Source organism: Convolutriloba macropyga, chromosome 9 (assembly GCF_964194025.1).
Source record: "Convolutriloba macropyga chromosome 9, txConMacr16.3, whole genome shotgun sequence".
NCBI lineage: Eukaryota > Metazoa > Xenacoelomorpha > Acoela > Convolutidae > Convolutriloba > Convolutriloba macropyga.
In genome coordinates this window covers 49765139-49784394 of record NC_134476.1, presented here as the reverse complement: position 1 = coordinate 49784394, position 19256 = coordinate 49765139, and the positions used below count along the sequence as shown (strand labels likewise).

Here is a 19256-nt window from a genome sequence, read left to right as displayed (position 1 = left end):
TGGATGACGGTACATATTGCGATAATAAGTTTTGATAGTGCGAACTATCACTGCATAACAAATGACGAAACTCTTTAACCGAATCTGCTTCCTGTTTATAATAACGTTTCACGTCTTCATTCACTTCTAACTTTTCCAGTGATACAGTGCTAGATGATTCCTACCTAACGTCCATTTTTTTAAACCTTGAACACTCAAAACTGTCCCATACAAAACAGTCCAATGATTAAATATTTAATTTTAGGCCAAATGCTGATGGAGCTCAATTCAGAGTGTAAGTACCAGAGTGTTGGGTGTCTAAACCAACGGCGATGGGGATGATGATTCTTAATCTGTTTGGCCGTAGACCAATTATTTTCATATAAAATGAAAGTAGTTAGTGAGAGAAATTGGTTGATCATAAATTATTATCAATTAATTTGTTTCCAATGAGATGCTTATGCCAAATTCTATTTAACACTATCTTGTCTCGGACTGTTCACTCTAGACACGCTGTCCAGGAACGTCTTAAATTGTATCAACTTCTACAGACCTGATTTCACCAATATCCCAGCCCGTAAAGCATTCCCCGCTTTGAGTGCATTTAACGAACTGTCTTGAAGAAAAATCTACTGCCGAAAAGGTTACCGAAGTAATCTCTTATAGACCTTGGAGTGTGTATAATTCAGGAAACAGATTCAAGTCAAGAAAGAGTGACGAGTACTTGAGTAGAACCAGTTTGAAGTTTCACTATTTGGTCAGTTATGGCACAGAAGACTATCAGTAGACACTTACATGTATAAACACATTTTTCCTTTTCATCACTTTGTTCTAAGGAGAGGAGGAACAAGTCCTCAAGTCTCTTCTCTACGCATTAACATACCAACAGCAGTTGCCAAATTATTTAAACGTCATTAGATATCACAAGTTGAAACATCATAATCATCATTTGCTCAATTTTCCTATATTTTTCACCTCAATTGCGAAGTGGACTACGTGTATAATAAATATCACGTGAAATATGAAATTGAAACGAATATGGATGTCTTTCAACTCAGAAGAGACCTCTATTTTAATCAATGAAAGTGCAAATGAGTTATTATAAGTACGAATATGAGTTATTAATAGTAGGAGCTAAGGCGACTATTGTTGTTTGCAGTAGTTGCACTGGTTGAGTTGTGGGTGTTGTTAGCTTTTGACTTGTTTTTGGCAGCCAGGAACAATTGGTGTCCACTCAGTACATCTCTCCCTCCAGAGCTACTGTGGTTGTTATTGCGGCTGTGTGAGCTTAGAAGAGATCCACCGAGAGTTCCTGTGAGATGATGACCTAGTACATACAAACATACAGACTCAAAACTTCCACAATGTTAGGTTCAAGCGTTGGACACTAGAACCTTCTCATTCTTTTCTTAAATCAGCCAGAGATTTCTCAGCCATTTCTGATGCGAATTATCAAGAGAAACAACAAGGCTGGGAAGGACCTGAGCAGTGTTGACAAAGGTAAAAGTCTAGATATTGTTTATAGATTTATCTTCACTTTACAAAATTGTAATTTTACTAGCAGGTCCGTAAAAGCAAGCTAAATAAACTTTATTAAAAACTTTCACAAACCTTTGGCAACACATGTGCCCGTCCCAATATTAATTTTAATGATGCAGTTACCAAACACTGATTATTTGAATACGATTCTGTACTGATTGAAAACTTCTCAAAAATAAAGAAAATGAGCGCAAATCAATGGTCAGAAGCATTTATACCAAAACTGCAAAATCGGTACAAAAATAGAAGTATAATGTGTTCTTTCTGATGACAGTGAAACAGCCGACACACCTACAAGAAAATAACCTCAAGTGCCTCAAATGGAAATAGGGATTAACTGCAACCGGCCGTGGGGTAAGCTAAAAACCTCTACAGCAGCTTAACGCAAGATAAAAACCTCCCACAAACAACTGAAAAATTAAAAACTTGGTGCAAAATTTATCTCACTTTCAAAAGTATAAAGCTGTTTTGAGTTTGAGTGCCTGAAAATCTGCATGAGATCACAATTTCAATCTAGTAAAAATCAGGAATGGAAAGGCAGAAAGTATATCGAAAATCCAGATCCGTCAAGCGAAAACATTGCTCAAAATTTTTGGAAAGTAACTAAACAATAAATTATTCGATCGTGAGAACAAAAATCGTAAATTCACAAAGCCAACAAAAACTATTTCGCAAAAGGCGAAAAAAGGAGTGTAACCTCATTTCGTCGCCACAAACATCTTGTCGACGAAATTAAATAATAAAGTAAAAGCAAATAATAGCTCCACTCAGCTATCACTATCGCAGCTCTAAATAAATAGAAAGGAAGACAATAGAAAAATCCGCTCTTTTTGAAGAATCATTTTGCACAAGAACTTTTTTCGGACACTACCCTCGCTTTGCATCTATTTCAAACTTTGACACATATTTTCAGCCACTGACTTTTCTTTCATTTCGGTTTTTTTCACAGCATGGACCTTTTGAACGCTGCAATTTTCGGTCACTGACTCTGTTTGCATTTTGGTCAATGACTTTTTCAGTCTGAGCTTTCTCGGACATTGAGGTTTTCAGAGAGCAACTTTTTCTTAACCTCTCGCGTTTTGTCCTCCTAACCGTGCTGCCCGGGGACTCTTAAACGTGCTCATCAGACGCCTCTTAAACATACATTTTCGCCTTTTGTTGAACATGGTGCCATTTAAATTGTGATGCATTTATTATATAGGATAAGATTGACACGAAACCAAAGATATAGACAACTCAGCCACAAAACAAAATCTTTATAAAACCGTTTGAGATGCAAGCCACCTTTCGGAGAATCACACCTTAAGTGGCCTCAAATGAGCAAAGCTACTTAAAATTGTACATTTAGATCACTCAAAATTCAATAATACACGGACGTAACAATCATGGACATTTAAAAATGAAAACGCAAAAAATGTCCCATGAAAAACACCCACGACCACAGTAATTGCTTCAAATCAAGATCAATAGCAATTCCTAATTCAGAACAATTGACACTTGTTTTGTCTAACAGTTCCTTGGTAGATTGTATTCAAGGGTTTGAAGAAAAAACACAGACTAACGTTAGACAAATCACTTTTAAACAGCGGTCATCGTTTGGCTTTGGCAGTAGTCAGCTTGGTCTTCGGGAGGACAGCCGTAGGGGTCAGATTAGGGGGTGGAGCGAGGTCCAAACTGGTTTTGCACCATGATTGTACGTCAGCGGAGCAGCTTCGGCCAATTGTACAAATAGCGACTAGCAGAGCTCTAAGAATGTTGCTCAGTTATTTAATGCTCTCCGTGCCTGGGCTGTTTTTGAGGACCAAAAGTCAAAAGCCGGAGGAAAATGCGGCCAAGCGAAAAATCGCATTAAGAAAAAGACAACAAGACTAATACAATTGCTACAATCTCCGTTTGAGAGCAACTAAGAACGTGCTCTTGAGACGGTCTTGTTTGTCTTAGTAAGCTTAGGTAGAAAGTGTTCAAAAAATGAGCAAACCTCGGCTGAATCTTTACAAATTTTAACTGTTGTACCAGAAAAAGAAGCAGCTAAACTTTATAGCCTTATAGTCCTCTTTCTTGTAGTTCTCTTCACGTATTGGGATCTTTAAGATTACGGAGTCTCTCTGGTTAGCTAATAGCTGCTCCGCAAAATTATTATGTAAATCAATCAAGCAAATTTAGGCAACTTGCATTTGAACTCAATCTGAAGTTAACCAACTTATAGTTGGGGAACTACTTTTGCACGCACAAATTCATCGGTGCACTGGGCAGACAATGAGCAACATACATAAATTAAAAGCAAGTGGGAAAACGAGCATTTCGCACATGACTGTCAGATTGCCAGCAAATATCTGCGATAGCTTTGTAGACCTGGAATCTCAAAACACCAAAAAAATTGAAGCAAAAATAATAAGCAAAACGAAACAAGATGTCTCAAATTGATGTAGACTTAAATCTTGTTTCTAGAAAGTTCCCTCAGATAACCTTTAATTAGATTGAAGCATCTTCATTTCAGCTTAAATGCTCAAATTGAAGTATCTAAAGTATATTTGAGAATGAGAAAAAGTGTGACCAAAATTTATTCACTAGCAAGAAAAAAAACATTTGCTCCAATAAGAGTGAAAACTGACGTCAAATAAACAACACACTAAAAAAATTGCATTAATAAAAGTTGATTACTTAACCTTGAATTTAGAAATTGAAATGGTTCTTCCAAACTTGTAATTTCGAGTTTAGAGAAAATTTGGGAAAGTTCAGAACAAGAAATTATGCGGATCAACTCGCCTTTTATTTTCCTGATAAGACCAATTTGATGACAGAACCTAAATTAGTCAACCTAAGTTGAGATCCGACCGCCAGAGCAAACAATTTTATCATTAACAAATAACGCAGATTTGATGTGAAAATTTTCTATCATTTTGTGCACCTCTTATAGCACTCCTCTCAGAGTGCGGAAAAATCAGTACCATTAGAGCCACATACGGCTTCTTTTGAGTACTGATAATTAGAGTCTAGATATTTGGAGAGTCAGTTTTGTTCTCTCCAACTCAAAAAAATAGGAGCATGTGTAAATGTGCAATTCAACGAAACTGTTTTGGATTTCGGAGACCTAAATTCAAGGTGAAAACCGCCCTTCAGATCATGAATTTGTGTCTCCGAAACAGTTTCTTTCAATTGCATACTTAGAGACTAGTACGCCGTAGGGCTCGAAGAGAATTAAACGCCCTCCGCGCGTTGCCTGTTCATCCCGTTTTTGAGGACGAAAAGTCAAAATGATCAGACGAAAAAGCCAAGCGAAAAATCGCAAAAAAAGACCAACGGACTAATATAATTGCATCAAACTTTGTTTGAGAGCAATTAATAATTAGTAATAACGGTCATAAAAGTTATACAAACAGCGTCAACAACAGACGGTCATATTGCACATGGAGTTTCCGAAACACCAACTCACTTGAAATTCCGTTTTTGGCAGCGTGACAACTTCTCTCATTTCCACTATTTACAAGAAGATCTTTGGTGTTAGTACCACTAGCAGATCCAGCTGCTGTTGTATTGTTTTCTAAGGCCACTCCAGAAGTGCCAGTGTAGGAAGACATGTGAATGGAAGACGTGATCTGGTCAAAGTAGACTCGCTTGAATTTGAGCAAGAAGTTCTGACACACCTCCAGAATTTTGGCAACTGAGGTGACGTCACGAGATAGGGAACCCAGCAGAGGAATGTCTGCTGCTAAGTCTGTACAGGCACTTTTCTAAACAAGCACAGAACACTGGTTACAAAGTACAATATCCTCAAACTTCTACTCATTATGAAGAGAAAGCTACATTTATGAGCTTATCTGAAAGTTATATGGACAAGGCCCTCTTTATCTGAAGACAGAGATGTTGTTTTACCTAATTGTGCTCCATACTAAAATTTACCATCCTACTAGTACTTCCTATGTAACTCTTTGTAAAGCATATTAATATATTGCTACTGTTTTGTATGTTATCTGATGTTTTAATTATGAAATGTTTCAATGGCTTGAATCTTCAGCATAGAAGATTGCTTGAATTATGAAGCATTCACTTATGAAGCATTAGGGGCATTTTGAAAAAGAAGGTCTCAAGATGTCGTTATTTGTACTCGCATTAGCGAAATTCTTTCTTTCTATTTCAGCAGAAAATGAAATGAAGTATTTCCAGTTCGATTCCAGAAAAGCGCTATAAAAGTTACATCGTTAATATAGCACCTTTGGGGAGAATAGGTTTGGTGGGCCACAGTCCAGTCTGTCCTTGAGTCTGACAGATGCTGTCTTGGCAAGAATCCTCGCATCTGATATCTGGTCTCTCAACTGGTGAAATAGAGTGAATGTAGTCCCTATCACTAACCCACTGTCAAACCCAGGCACCGTCTTGGACCCTAATCGCAAATTTATTGCACTTTGTTTGATACATCGTACTTCTAACATATTCGACCATTATTTAGTCGATTACTTATGAACATTGCAAACACAAGATGACAAAAATTTGACATTTTGCATGTTGAATCTCTACATTCTACTCACTTCATAACAAGTGTCCACAGGTACCGAAACAACCCTACTTTCAGAGAAAGTGGCTCCATCTAGGGGCTCCAGGGGCAAATCAAAGGATATGACAAAAAAAAGTAAACCAGCTATAAAAGTGAGCAAATTTACTCAACAATTCGGTACCGGTAGACGCTTGAAACGTTGAATATCAAGTATACAATATTTCCTCATACCTTTGCAACTGGTTGGGTCAACACCTGCCGTGGAGGTGGTGTTGGTGACTCGGTTATCCAGTCCCCTGATGCATTGTTTGAGCTGTTTGTTCTCATCTAGCAGTTTGGTGAGTTTGTCAGTGAGCATGCACACTCTCTCACTAGCAGCAGTGTCTCTCTCCCTCTCCTTTTCCCTGTCTCTCTTGTGCTCACTCTCATATCTCATACTACCACTGTCGCCACTAGCCCCAGAGCCAATAGGAGGTACCGCTGGCAACAACAATTCTTATTAAAACGATTGTCCACATTACTGACTAATTAAAGCCAAAATTGAGAAATTTGTTGTACATGCGCTAGCAAGGGTCTCTTCCCAGGGTTAACCATTGCAAAAATTGTGAATTGCACCAGCAATTTTGTAAACATTTCTCTCATTTTCATTTTGTGAATTGTGCTTACGATTCCAGCAAGACCGCTTTTTAAATTTTATAAGTGTTGCAAGACCGCTTTTCTAAGTGTTCTTAGTAATAATTTTGGTGGTTTACCCACTTTTTACAGGAGCTCAAAAGTGGAAACATTGAACTACTATGGCTTAGCACCAAATATCGGTTTAAAAAGCACAATTGAAGAGATGTTTTGAAGATTAGTAAGGTTATAATTTAATGAGTTTTGCTACATTTAAAAATAAAAACTATTGGCAGAAACTGATGCTAGCAATGACTAGATAGTTTTTCAATTTCACATTTTGACGATTTTTAGTTGCATCTTGGAAGCATCAACTAAAGAGCGCGAAATGTTCAGAGCCGAGAAATCTGTAGACAATTTTATTCTATTGATTACCATATCTAGCTTTTTTGAAAACCACGCAGCACATTGACTGATTTGTTTTTCCATTAGTTAGATCGTGTTTTGATTCATAACAAGTGGATGAAGCATAACGCTACAAATACAGTACCTTTTAACCTCAAGTGATCACAGAATTCAAAATGACTCAAGCGTCGTTCACGTACATCTCATAACATTCTGACTCCGAAACTGATTTGATTGAGTTTAATTTTGATTATAAATAGATTTTCGGATAATGGTTAGAGGTGCAAAACTTTTTTGCTAATACAAAATGCCCCGAATAGATCTTTAGCGCATTGTAGCAGATGTTTAGTTTCCAGTCAGAATATTGCAGTATTTGGATTCGAAAATGAACAGAGCTGCAAAAGTGAAACCTCAACTCTCTCCAACCTGAGGTGGGGTTGTTGTTGTTTACAGCACTCTTTCGAGACCTGAGAAGGTAGTCAATCTCAGCATCCTTCCTCTCCAGTATCTCTACCAGTCGCTTGTTGTCATTCATCAGAGCAGCCATCCGAGGTCTGTTCTGTTCACACATTGACTCAATTGGAATTGAGGAGTGATGATCACTACTCCCTGCTGTAGCATGATGAGATGAGGAACTAGGGTAGTATTTGGCACCATACGAGTCACAACTGCTATTCCATCCTGTTTTACTCGCTCCAACTTGGTCGAATAACGTTCGACTGGCTTTGCTCACGTCTGAAACAGTGCGCAGCACTTCATCAGCCAATATTACCGTTATTTATGACAATATAATTTTCGAAAAAGTCAGTTAAGAAACTATCATTCAGATCTTAATATCAAGTCACGATTGCTGCCGAACAAAAGCAGACACCAGCAGAGTAGTCAGAAAATGAAATTACAACTTCTCGTAGGACTGGCCCATGTAACCAGTCAAAACTTTGCAATCAAAAAGACCTGGTATTGATCAATTATTATACCTTCACCATCACCATCAGTAGAACGACTACCAAGTATTAGAAAGAGTAATAATCAAGTAAAAAGAGAGAATAATCAAAACTGCCCCTCCGCAGAGATACGAGAACTCAGTAACTAAAAACGCATTGAACTATTCTAACAAAACAGAACCGGCAAAAAATCTTCATGTAAATGAGCACAGAAATAATATCATTTTGATCAAAGAAGAATTGGTACATCATAATTAAAATAATCAAAACTCAAAAAAAAACAAATAAATAAATGACCAGCAGTAGGAGCAAAAAAATTCCGACGAAGCAAAAGATATAAAATCAGTAAAATCATATAAAAAAGTTTAAAAAAATAGAACACTTGAAAACAACTGGATGCTGTTTACTTAAATCATTAATAAAAGAAGAACGCTCATACTTAGCAGAAGTCCAAGAATGAACACAAACAACTGAAGATAAAATTATAATTAATTGAGGAATACAAAAACAAATATTCCGAAGAGGTAGATGATCCCTGGGAGGGTCACAAAATCAAACAACAGTGAATTGGCTTACGAATCCAATTAAATTTTTTTTGACCAAGTCAGAAAAAATACACTTATTACTTAAGACCTTCAGTCTCAGAAGTATCAATTGAAGATCAAAGGCTCTAATAGATAACCTATAGTTTAAAAGCAACCTGAAAATTAATCAAATACAGCGGTTCAAACAAATTGGGGAAACATGCGCAAGAAAAAAAACAGTTTCCTCAGTAATTCCCAGCATCACATTTTTATGTAGAATTGGCGTACCCAAAAATAAGTAACAAAACTTAAAACATAACCGACTATCGTCAGGCGAATTGCTCTCAAACGACCAGCGAGCGCCTGCCTTCGGTAAAACCCAGCTGGGGCTCAGAGATGCTATTGTTGGGAGGGGAGAGTGGGGGTAGTCTCGGGAGGGCTAGAGACGAGAGGGGGTGCCAACCGCCAGTTTAGAGCAGGATGGACAGGGTGCGTGAGTGGTGGGGAGGAGAATTGATTTTGTCTGAGCGTGTGTGTGTGTGGGGGGGGGGGGGGGGGGTGACTTCGTCAACCTTTCAAGAGTAAGAACCATCCGTCACACCACAAAATTTTCTCCTCAAAACAGTTTTGACAAAACCAATACAAAGAGACTAGTTTGGCAAACAACATCTAAAATGTTCAGAAATCGAAACAGACAAGGTATCATTATTAGTGAAAAGACAAGCAAAAATGTTAGAGCAAGAGGCAGATCCCCGAAAGGTTGACATTAGGAAAACCATCACATCGAAACAAACGAGAGAGGAAGTCAGAACCCAAGATTTGCCACTTACAGTTTTGATAGCGAAGCGCCATTATCAAAACCAAGAAGACATATTTTTTTTTATTAGAGAAATGAAATCAGAAAAATAATAGCAGTGGCAAATGACTAAAAATTGAATAATATGAGCCAGGAAAAAACCGCGAAGTCCCGAAACATCACATTCTTTGAATAACTTATTACAGCACAGAAAAATTTTACTTGAGCAAGAAAAGAATGGCAAACATGATCTAAAATTTTCAAAGCTCAAAACAATGTATAATTAGTAATGACAAGAAAAGCAAAAAATCTGATCAAGAGGCGGATCCCTGAAAGGTTGAGCAGAGGAAAAGCATCATATAAAAACTAACAAGATAGGAAGTCAGAACCTAAGGTTAGTCACTTAAGTTTGTAGAATAGAAGCGCCATTATCACAAACATGGACATTTTAAAATTTCTGGTATTGGAAATCAGATAAAATTAGCAGTGTTAATTGACAAAAAATTTCAATTATATGAGGCCAAAAAAAAGGAAGTCCCGAAGGACCACATTTTTTCAAATAAATCAGTACAGAAAAAAATCACTTGGATCAAGAGGGGATTGGAGAACATTATCTATAACTTTAGAACTCCAGCAAACAATGTATCATTAGTAGTGACAAGACAAGCAAAAAATCTCAGAACAAGAGGTGGATCTCTGCAAGTTTGGGCAAAGGAAAAACATATCAACACTAACAAGATAGGAAGTTAGATCCTAAGACTAGTCGTTTAGATTTGCAACATAGAAGCGCCATCAGAACCAGGCAAAGTTCTATTATTAAATGAAATAAGATAAAATTAGCAGTGGCAATTAAACAAAAAATTGAATGCGAGCCAGACAGACGACAGCTGTTCTCCAACAAACAAGTACAGAAAAAGTTTCACTTAGATCAAAGATGAATTGGCAAATATCATCTAAAAATTTTCGAACACTAAACAGACGATAAACCATTATTAGTGACATAGCAAACAAAAACAAGAGTTACAACAAAAGTTTGGGCTGAGGAAAAACATAAAACTAACACGATAGAAAGTTAGGAAGTTCGATCCTAAGACTAGTCACTTAGATTTGTAATATAGAAAAGCCATTATCAGATCCCAGAAAATTTAAAAAACTCTGTTATTACTGAAATGAAATCAGATATGAGCAGTGGCAACTGACTAAAATTTGAATAACATGAGCAAGAAACAAACAAAAAAGTCTGGACAGACCACAATTTTTACAATGAATCAGTACAGAAAAAGATTTACTTGGATCAAAGAAGGATTGGCAAAGATCTGAAGTTTTCAAAACTTAAAACAGACGATGTATCATTATTAGTGACAAGACCAGCAAAAAAAATCCAAGAAATAGAAGCGGATATCTGCAAGTTTAGTCAAAGGAAAAACATCAAATCAGATCTAATACGATAGGAAATTAGGACCTACGATAAGTCGCTTAGATTTGTATCATAGGAACGCCATTATCAAAACCAAAAATTATAAACTTTCTATTATAAAATTAAAACAAAAAATATGAGCAGCTGCCTTTAAATAAAAATTTCAATACGAGCTAGAAAAAACAACGAAGTCACGAGAGACATCATTTTTTCACTTTCTCAGTACAGAAAAAGTTCACTTGAATCAAAGAAGGATTGCCAAACGTCAACTAAAAAATCAGAACTCTAAACAGACAGTGTATTATTAGTAGTGACAAGACAAGTAAAAAATCTCTGAACAAGAGGCAGATCTCTGCAAGTTTGGGCAAAGGAAAAACATCAACACTAATAAGATAGGAAGTTATATCCTAAGACTAGTCGTTTAGATTTGTAAAATAGAAGCGCAATCAGAACCAGGGAAAGTTCTATTACAAAATGAAATAAGATACTATTAGCAGTGGCAATTAAATAAAAAATTGAGTAAGAGCCCGACAGACGAGTTGTTCTCCAACAAACAAATACAGAAAAAGTTTCACTTGAATCAAAGATGAATTGGCAAATACCATCTAAAAATTTTCGAACACTAAACAGACGATGAACCATTATTAGTGACATAGCAAAAAAAACAATAAGAGTCACAACAAAAAATTACAACAAAAGTTTGGGCTGAGGAAAAACATCAAAACTAACACGATAGGAAGTTAGGAAGTTCGATCCTAAGACTAGTCACTTAGATTTGTAATATAGAAAAGCCATTATCAGATCCCAGAGTATTTAAAAAATTCTGTTATTATTGAAATGAAATCAGATAATATGAGCAGTGGCAACTGACTAAAATTTGAATAACATGAGCAAGAAACAAACAAAAAAGTCTGGACAGACCACAATTTTTACAATGAATCAGTACAGAAAAAGATTTACTTGGATCAAAGAAAGATTGGCAAAGATCTGAAATTTTCAAAACTTAAAACAGACGATGTATCATTAGTAGTGACAAGACCAGCAAAAAAATCCAAGAAATAGAGGCGGATATCTGCAAGTTTAGTCAAAGGAAAAACATCAAATCAGATCTAATACTATAGGAAATTAGGACCTACGATTAGTCGCTTAGATTTGTATCATAGAAAGGCCATTATCAACACCAAAATTTATAAACTTTCTATTATAAAATTAAAACAAAAAATATGAGCAGCTGCCTTTAAATAAAAATTTCGATACGAGCTAGAAAAAACAATGAAGTCACGAGAGACATCATTTTTTCACTTTCCCAGTACAGAAAAAGTTCACTGGAATCAAAGAAGGATTGCCAAACGTCAACTAAAAAAATAAGAACTCTAAACAGACAGTGTATTATTAATAGTGACAAGACGAGCAAAAAATCTCTGAACAAGAGGCAGATATCTACAAGTTTGGGCAAAGGAAAAACATCAAATCAGATCTAATACTATAGGAAATTAGGACCCACGATTAGTCGCTTAGATTTGTATCATAGAAACGCCATTATCAACACCAAAAAATTATAAACTTTCTATTATAAAAATTAAAACAAAAAATATGAGCAGTTGCCTTTAAATAAAAAATTCAATACGAGCTAGAAAAAACAACGAAGTCACGAGAGACATCATTTTTTCACTTTCCCAGTACAGAAAAAGTTCACTGGAATCAAAAAAGGATTGCCAAACGTCAACTAAAAAAATAAGAACTCTAAACAGACTGTATTATTAGTAGTGACAAGACGAGCAAAAAATCTCTGAACAAGAGGCAGATATCTACAAGTTTGGGCAAAGGAAAAACATCAAAACTAACACGATAGGAAGTTAGGAAGTTCGATCCTAAGACTAGTCACTTAGATTTGTAATATAGAAAAGCCATTCTCAGATCCCAGAAAATTTAAAAAATTCTGTTATTATTGAAATGAAATCAGATAATATGAGCAGTGGCAACTGACTAAAATTTGAATAATATGAGCAAGAAACAAACAACAAAGTCTGGACAGACCACAATTTTAACAGAAAAGATTTACTGAATCAGTACAGAAAAAAATTTACTTGGATCAAAGAAGGATTGGCGAAGATCTGAAATTTTCAAACCTTAAAACAGACGATGTATCATTAGTAGTGACAAGACCAGCAAAAAAATCCAAGAAATAGAGGCGGATATCTGCAAGTTTAGTCAAAGGAAAAACATCAAATCAGATCTAATACTATAGGAAATTAGGACCTACGATTAGTCGCTTAGATTTGTATCATAGAAAGGCCATTATCAACACCAAAATTTATAAACTTTCTATTATAAAATTAAAACAAAAAATATGAGCAGCTGCCTTTAAATAAAAATTTCGATACGAGCTAGAAAAAACAACGAAGTCACGAGAGACATCATTTTTTCACTTTCCCAGTACAGAAAAAGTTCACTGGAATCAAAGAAGGATTGCCAAACGTCAACTAAAAAAATAAGAACTCTAAACAGACAGTGTATTATTAGTAGTGACAAGACAAGCAAAAAATCTCTGAACAAGAGGCAGATATCTACAAGTTTGGGCAAAGGAAAAACATCAAAACTAACACGATAGGAAGTTAGGAAGTTCGATCCTAAGACTAGTCACTTAGATTTGTAATATAGAAAAGCCATTCTCAGATCCCAGAAAATTTAAAAAATTCTGTTATTATTGAAATGAAATCAGATAATATGAGCAGTGGCAACTGACTAAAATTTGAATAATATGAGCAAGAAACAAACAACAAAGTCTGGACAGACCACAATTTTAACAGAAAAGATTTACTGAATCAGTACAGAAAAAAATTTACTTGGATCAAAGAAGGATTGGCGAAGATCTGAAATTTTCAAACCTTAAAACAGACGATGTATCATTAGTAGTGACAAGACCAGCAAAAAAATCCAAGAAATAGAGGCGGATATCTGCAAGTTTAGTCAAAGGAAAAACATCAAATCAGATCTAATACTATAGGAAATTAGGACCTACGATTAGTCGCTTAGATTTGTATCATAGAAAGGCCATTATCAACACCAAAATTTATAAACTTTCTATTATAAAATTAAAACAAAAAATATGAGCAGCTGCCTTTAAATAAAAATTTCGATACGAGCTAGAAAAAACAATGAAGTCACGAGAGACATCATTTTTTCACTTTCCCAGTACAGAAAAAGTTCACTGGAATCAAAGAAGGATTGCCAAACGTCAACTAAAAAAATAAGAACTCTAAACAGACAGTGTATTATTAATAGTGACATGACAAGCAAAAAATCTCACAACGAGAGGAGGATGCCTGCAAGTTTGAGCGAAGGAAAAACATCATATCAAATCTAACAAGATAGGAAGTTTGGACCTACGATTAGTCGTCGTTTAGATTTGTATCACAGAAACGCCATTATCAACAGCAAAAATTATAAATTTTGTATTATAAAAATTGAAACAAAAATTATGAGCAGTTGCCTTTAAATACAAATTTCAATACGAGCCAGAAAAAATAACGAAGTCACGAAAGACATCATTTTTTCACTTTCTCAGTACAGAGAAAGTTCATCAACTAAAAATTCAACTAACGTCAATTAAAACGTCAACTAAAAATCAGAACTCTACACAGACAGTGTATTACTAATAGTGACAAGACAAGCAAAAAATCTCACTTGGATCAAAATAGGATTAGCTAACATCATCTAAAATCTTCAAAACTCTAAACAGAAAAAGTATCATTAGTAGTGACAAGACAAGCGTCTCAGAACAAGAGTCGGATCCCTGCAAAGTTGAGCAAAGGAAAACATCATATCATAACTAGCAAGATAGGAAGTTAGAACCTAAGATTAGTCAATTAGATTTGTAATATGGAAAATCCATTATCAGAACCAGGAAAAAATTTAAACTAGTGTGTTAGTATACCAATTAAAACCGAAAATATGAGCAGTGACAAGAGACGAAAAATGTGAATGAAAAAACAACGAAGTCCCGAGAGACCGCAATCTTTTCTTCAATAAGTCCGGACAAAAAACGTTTCACTTGGATCAAAATAGGATTAGCTAACATCATCTAGAATCTTCAGAACCAGGAAAATTTTCTATTTTTATACTAATTAAAAGGGAAAATATGAGCAGTGGCATGTGACTAACAATTTGAATGAGCCAGAAAAACAACGAAGTTTAGAGAGACCACAATTTTTTTAGTAAATCAGTACAGAAAAATTTCACTTGGATAAAACAAGGATTGGCAAACATCTCAAACAATCAGGACTTTAGACAACGTATTATTAGCAGTGGCAAGACAAGCAAAAAATCTCAGATCAAGAAGCGGATCTCTGCAAAGTTGAGCAAAGGAAAACATCATATCAAAACTGGCAAGATAGGAAGTTAGAACCTAAGATTAGTCAATTAGATTTGTAAAATTGAAGCTCTATTATTAGGACAAGGAAAAATTTTTAACTTGTGTGTTAGTACACAAATTAAAACCGAAAATATGAGCAGTGACAAGTGACTAAAAATTTGAATAATATGAGCAAGAAACAAACAACAAAGTCTGGACAGACCACAATTTTAACAGAAAAGATTTACTGAATCAGTACAGAAAAAAATTTACTTGGATCAAAGAAGGATTGGCGAAGATCTGAAATTTTCAAACCTTAAAACAGACGATGTATCATTAGTAGTGACAAGACCAGCAAAAAAATCCAAGAAATAGAGGCGGATATCTGCAAGTTTAGTCAAAGGAAAAACATCAAATCAGATCTAATACTATAGGAAATTAGGACCTACGATTAGTCGCTTAGATTTGTATCATAGAAAGGCCATTATCAACACCAAAATTTATAAACTTTCTATTATAAAATTAAAACAAAAAATATGAGCAGCTGCCTTTAAATAAAAATTTCGATACGAGCTAGAAAAAACAATGAAGTCACGAGAGACATCATTTTTTCACTTTCCCAGTACAGAAAAAGTTCACTGGAATCAAAGAAGGATTGCCAAACGTCAACTAAAAAAATAAGAACTCTAAACAGACAGTGTATTATTAATAGTGACATGACAAGCAAAAAATCTCACAACGAGAGGAGGATGCCTGCAAGTTTGAGCGAAGGAAAAACATCATATCAAATCTAACAAGATAGGAAGTTTGGACCTACGATTAGTCGTCGTTTAGATTTGTATCACAGAAACGCCATTATCAACAGCAAAAATTATAAATTTTGTATTATAAAAATTGAAACAAAAATTATGAGCAGTTGCCTTTAAATACAAATTTCAATACGAGCCAGAAAAAATAACGAAGTCACGAAAGACATCATTTTTTCACTTTCTCAGTACAGAGAAAGTTCATCAACTAAAAATTCAACTAACGTCAATTAAAACGTCAACTAAAAATCAGAACTCTACACAGACAGTGTATTACTAATAGTGACAAGACAAGCAAAAAATCTCACTTGGATCAAAATAGGATTAGCTAACATCATCTAAAATCTTCAAAACTCTAAACAGAAAAAGTATCATTAGTAGTGACAAGACAAGCGTCTCAGAACAAGAGTCGGATCCCTGCAAAGTTGAGCAAAGGAAAACATCATATCATAACTAGCAAGATAGGAAGTTAGAACCTAAGATTAGTCAATTAGATTTGTAATATGGAAAATCCATTATCAGAACCAGGAAAAAATTTAAACTAGTGTGTTAGTATACCAATTAAAACCGAAAATATGAGCAGTGACAAGAGACGAAAAATGTGAATGAAAAAACAACGAAGTCCCGAGAGACCGCAATCTTTTCTTCAATAAGTCCGGACAAAAAACGTTTCACTTGGATCAAAATAGGATTAGCTAACATCATCTAGAATCTTCAGAACCAGGAAAATTTTCTATTTTTATACTAATTAAAAGGGAAAATATGAGCAGTGGCATGTGACTAACAATTTGAATGAGCCAGAAAAACAACGAAGTTTAGAGAGACCACAATTTTTTTAGTAAATCAGTACAGAAAAATTTCACTTGGATAAAACAAGGATTGGCAAACATCTCAAACAATCAGGACTTTAGACAACGTATTATTAGCAGTGGCAAGACAAGCAAAAAATCTCAGATCAAGAAGCGGATCTCTGCAAAGTTGAGCAAAGGAAAACATCATATCAAAACTGGCAAGATAGGAAGTTAGAACCTAAGATTAGTCAATTAGATTTGTAAAATTGAAGCTCTATTATTAGGACAAGGAAAAATTTTTAACTTGTGTGTTAGTACACAAATTAAAACCGAAAATATGAGCAGTGACAAGTGACTAAAAATTTGAATAATATGAGCAAGAAACAAACAACAAAGTCTGGACAGACCACAATTTTAACAGAAAAGATTTACTGAATCAGTACAGAAAAAAATTTACTTGGATCAAAGAAGGATTGGCGAAGATCTGAAATTTTCAAACCTTAAAACAGACGATGTATCATTAGTAGTGACAAGACCAGCAAAAAAATCCAAGAAATAGAGGCGGATATCTGCAAGTTTAGTCAAAGGAAAAACATCAAATCAGATCTAATACTATAGGAAATTAGGACCTACGATTAGTCGCTTAGATTTGTATCATAGAAAGGCCATTATCAACACCAAAATTTATAAACTTTCTATTATAAAATTAAAACAAAAAATATGAGCAGCTGCCTTTAAATAAAAATTTCGATACGAGCTAGAAAAAACAATGAAGTCACGAGAGACATCATTTTTTCACTTTCCCAGTACAGAAAAAGTTCACTGGAATCAAAGAAGGATTGCCAAACGTCAACTAAAAAAATAAGAACTCTAAACAGACAGTGTATTATTAATAGTGACATGACAAGCAAAAAATCTCACAACGAGAGGAGGATGCCTGCAAGTTTGAGCGAAGGAAAAACATCATATCAAATCTAACAAGATAGAAAGTTTGGACCTACGATTAGTCGTCGTTTAGATTTGTATCACAGAAACGCCATTATCAACAGCAAAAATTATAAATTTTGTATTATAAAAATTGAAACAAAAATTATGAGCAGTTGCCTTTAAATACAAATTTCAATACGAGCCAGAAAAAATAACGAAGTCACGAAAGACATCATTTTTTCACTTTCTCAGTACAGAGAAAGTTCATCAACTAAAAATTCAACTAACGTCAATTAAAACGTCAACTAAAAATCAGAACTCTACACAGACAGTGTATTACTAATAGTGACAAGACAAGCAAAAAATCTCACTTGGATCAAAATAGGATTAGCTAACATCATCTAAAATCTTCAAAACTCTAAACAGAAAAAGTATCATTAGTAGTGACAAGACAAGCGTCTCAGAACAAGAGTCGGATCCCTGCAAAGTTGAGCAAAGGAAAACATCATATCATAACTAGCAAGATAGGAAGTTAGAACCTAAGATTAGTCAATTAGATTTGTAATATGGAAAATCCATTATCAGAACCAGGAAAAAATTTAAACTAGTGTGTTAGTATACCAATTAAAACCGAAAATATGAGCAGTGACAAGAGACGAAAAATGTGAATGAAAAAACAACGAAGTCCCGAGAGACCGCAATCTTTTCTTCAATAAGTCCGGACAAAAAACGTTTCACTTGGATCAAAATAGGATTAGCTAACATCATCTAGAATCTTCAGAACCAGGAAAATTTTCTATTTTTATACTAATTAAAAGGGAAAATATGAGCAGTGGCATGTGACTAACAATTTGAATGAGCCAGAAAAACAACGAAGTTTAGAGAGACCACAATTTTTTTAGTAAATCAGTACAGAAAAATTTCACTTGGATAAAACAAGGATTGGCAAACATCTCAAACAATCAGGACTTTAGACAACGTATTATTAGCAGTGGCAAGACAAGCAAAAAATCTCAGATCAAGAAGCGGATCTCTGCAAAGTTGAGCAAAGGAAAACATCATATCAAAACTGGCAAGATAGGAAGTTAGAACCTAAGATTAGTCAATTAGATTTGTAAAATTGAAGCTCTATTATTAGGACAAGGAAAAATTTTTAACTTGTGTGTTAGTACACAAATTAAAACCGAAAATATGAGCAGTGACAAGTGACTAAAAATTTGAATGTGAGCCAGAAAAAACAACGAATTCCCGAGAGTTCACAATCTTTTCTTAATTAAATCAGTACAAAAAAAGTTTCACTTGCATCAAAGAAGGATTGGCCAACATCATCTAAAATCTTCAAAACTCTAAACAGAAATTGTATCATTAGTAGTGACAAGACAAGCAAAAAAATCTCAGAACAAGAGGCGGATCCCTGCAAAGTTGAGCAAAAGAAAAACATCATATCAAAACTAGCAAGATAGGAAGTTAGTACCTAAAATTAGTCAGTTAGATTTTTAAGATAGAAGCTCCATTATCAGAACCAGGAAAATTTAAAAACTTTCTCATAGTAAAAAAATTAAAAACGGAAAATATGAGCAGTGGCAAGTGACTAAAAATGTGAATGAGCCAGAAAAAACAACGAAGTCCCGAGAGACCACAATCTTTTCTTCAATAAGTCCGGACAAAAA

At 34.9% G+C, this 19256-nt stretch overlaps 1 protein-coding gene across 6 annotated transcripts in view; it reads right to left on the bottom strand.

The window, feature by feature from the left end:
• Window positions 1-661: 661 nt before the first annotated feature.
• LOC142345819 (uncharacterized) overlaps window positions 662-19256 on the bottom strand; it is a 127187-nt gene continuing 108592 nt past the window's right edge. For all 6 annotated transcript variants that reach the window (XM_075398214.1, XM_075398212.1, XM_075398213.1 and 3 more), the window contains 5 exons: window positions 7454-7762; window positions 6242-6490; window positions 5730-5899; window positions 4952-5249; window positions 662-1306 (listed from right to left, as the gene is read on the bottom strand). In XM_075398214.1, the coding sequence (XP_075254329.1) occupies window positions 1101-1306; window positions 4952-5249; window positions 5730-5899; window positions 6242-6490; window positions 7454-7762 (1232 nt within the window). In that variant the 3' untranslated portion in view covers window positions 662-1100. The remainder of the gene's footprint in view (window positions 1307-4951; window positions 5250-5729; window positions 5900-6241; window positions 6491-7453; window positions 7763-19256) is intronic.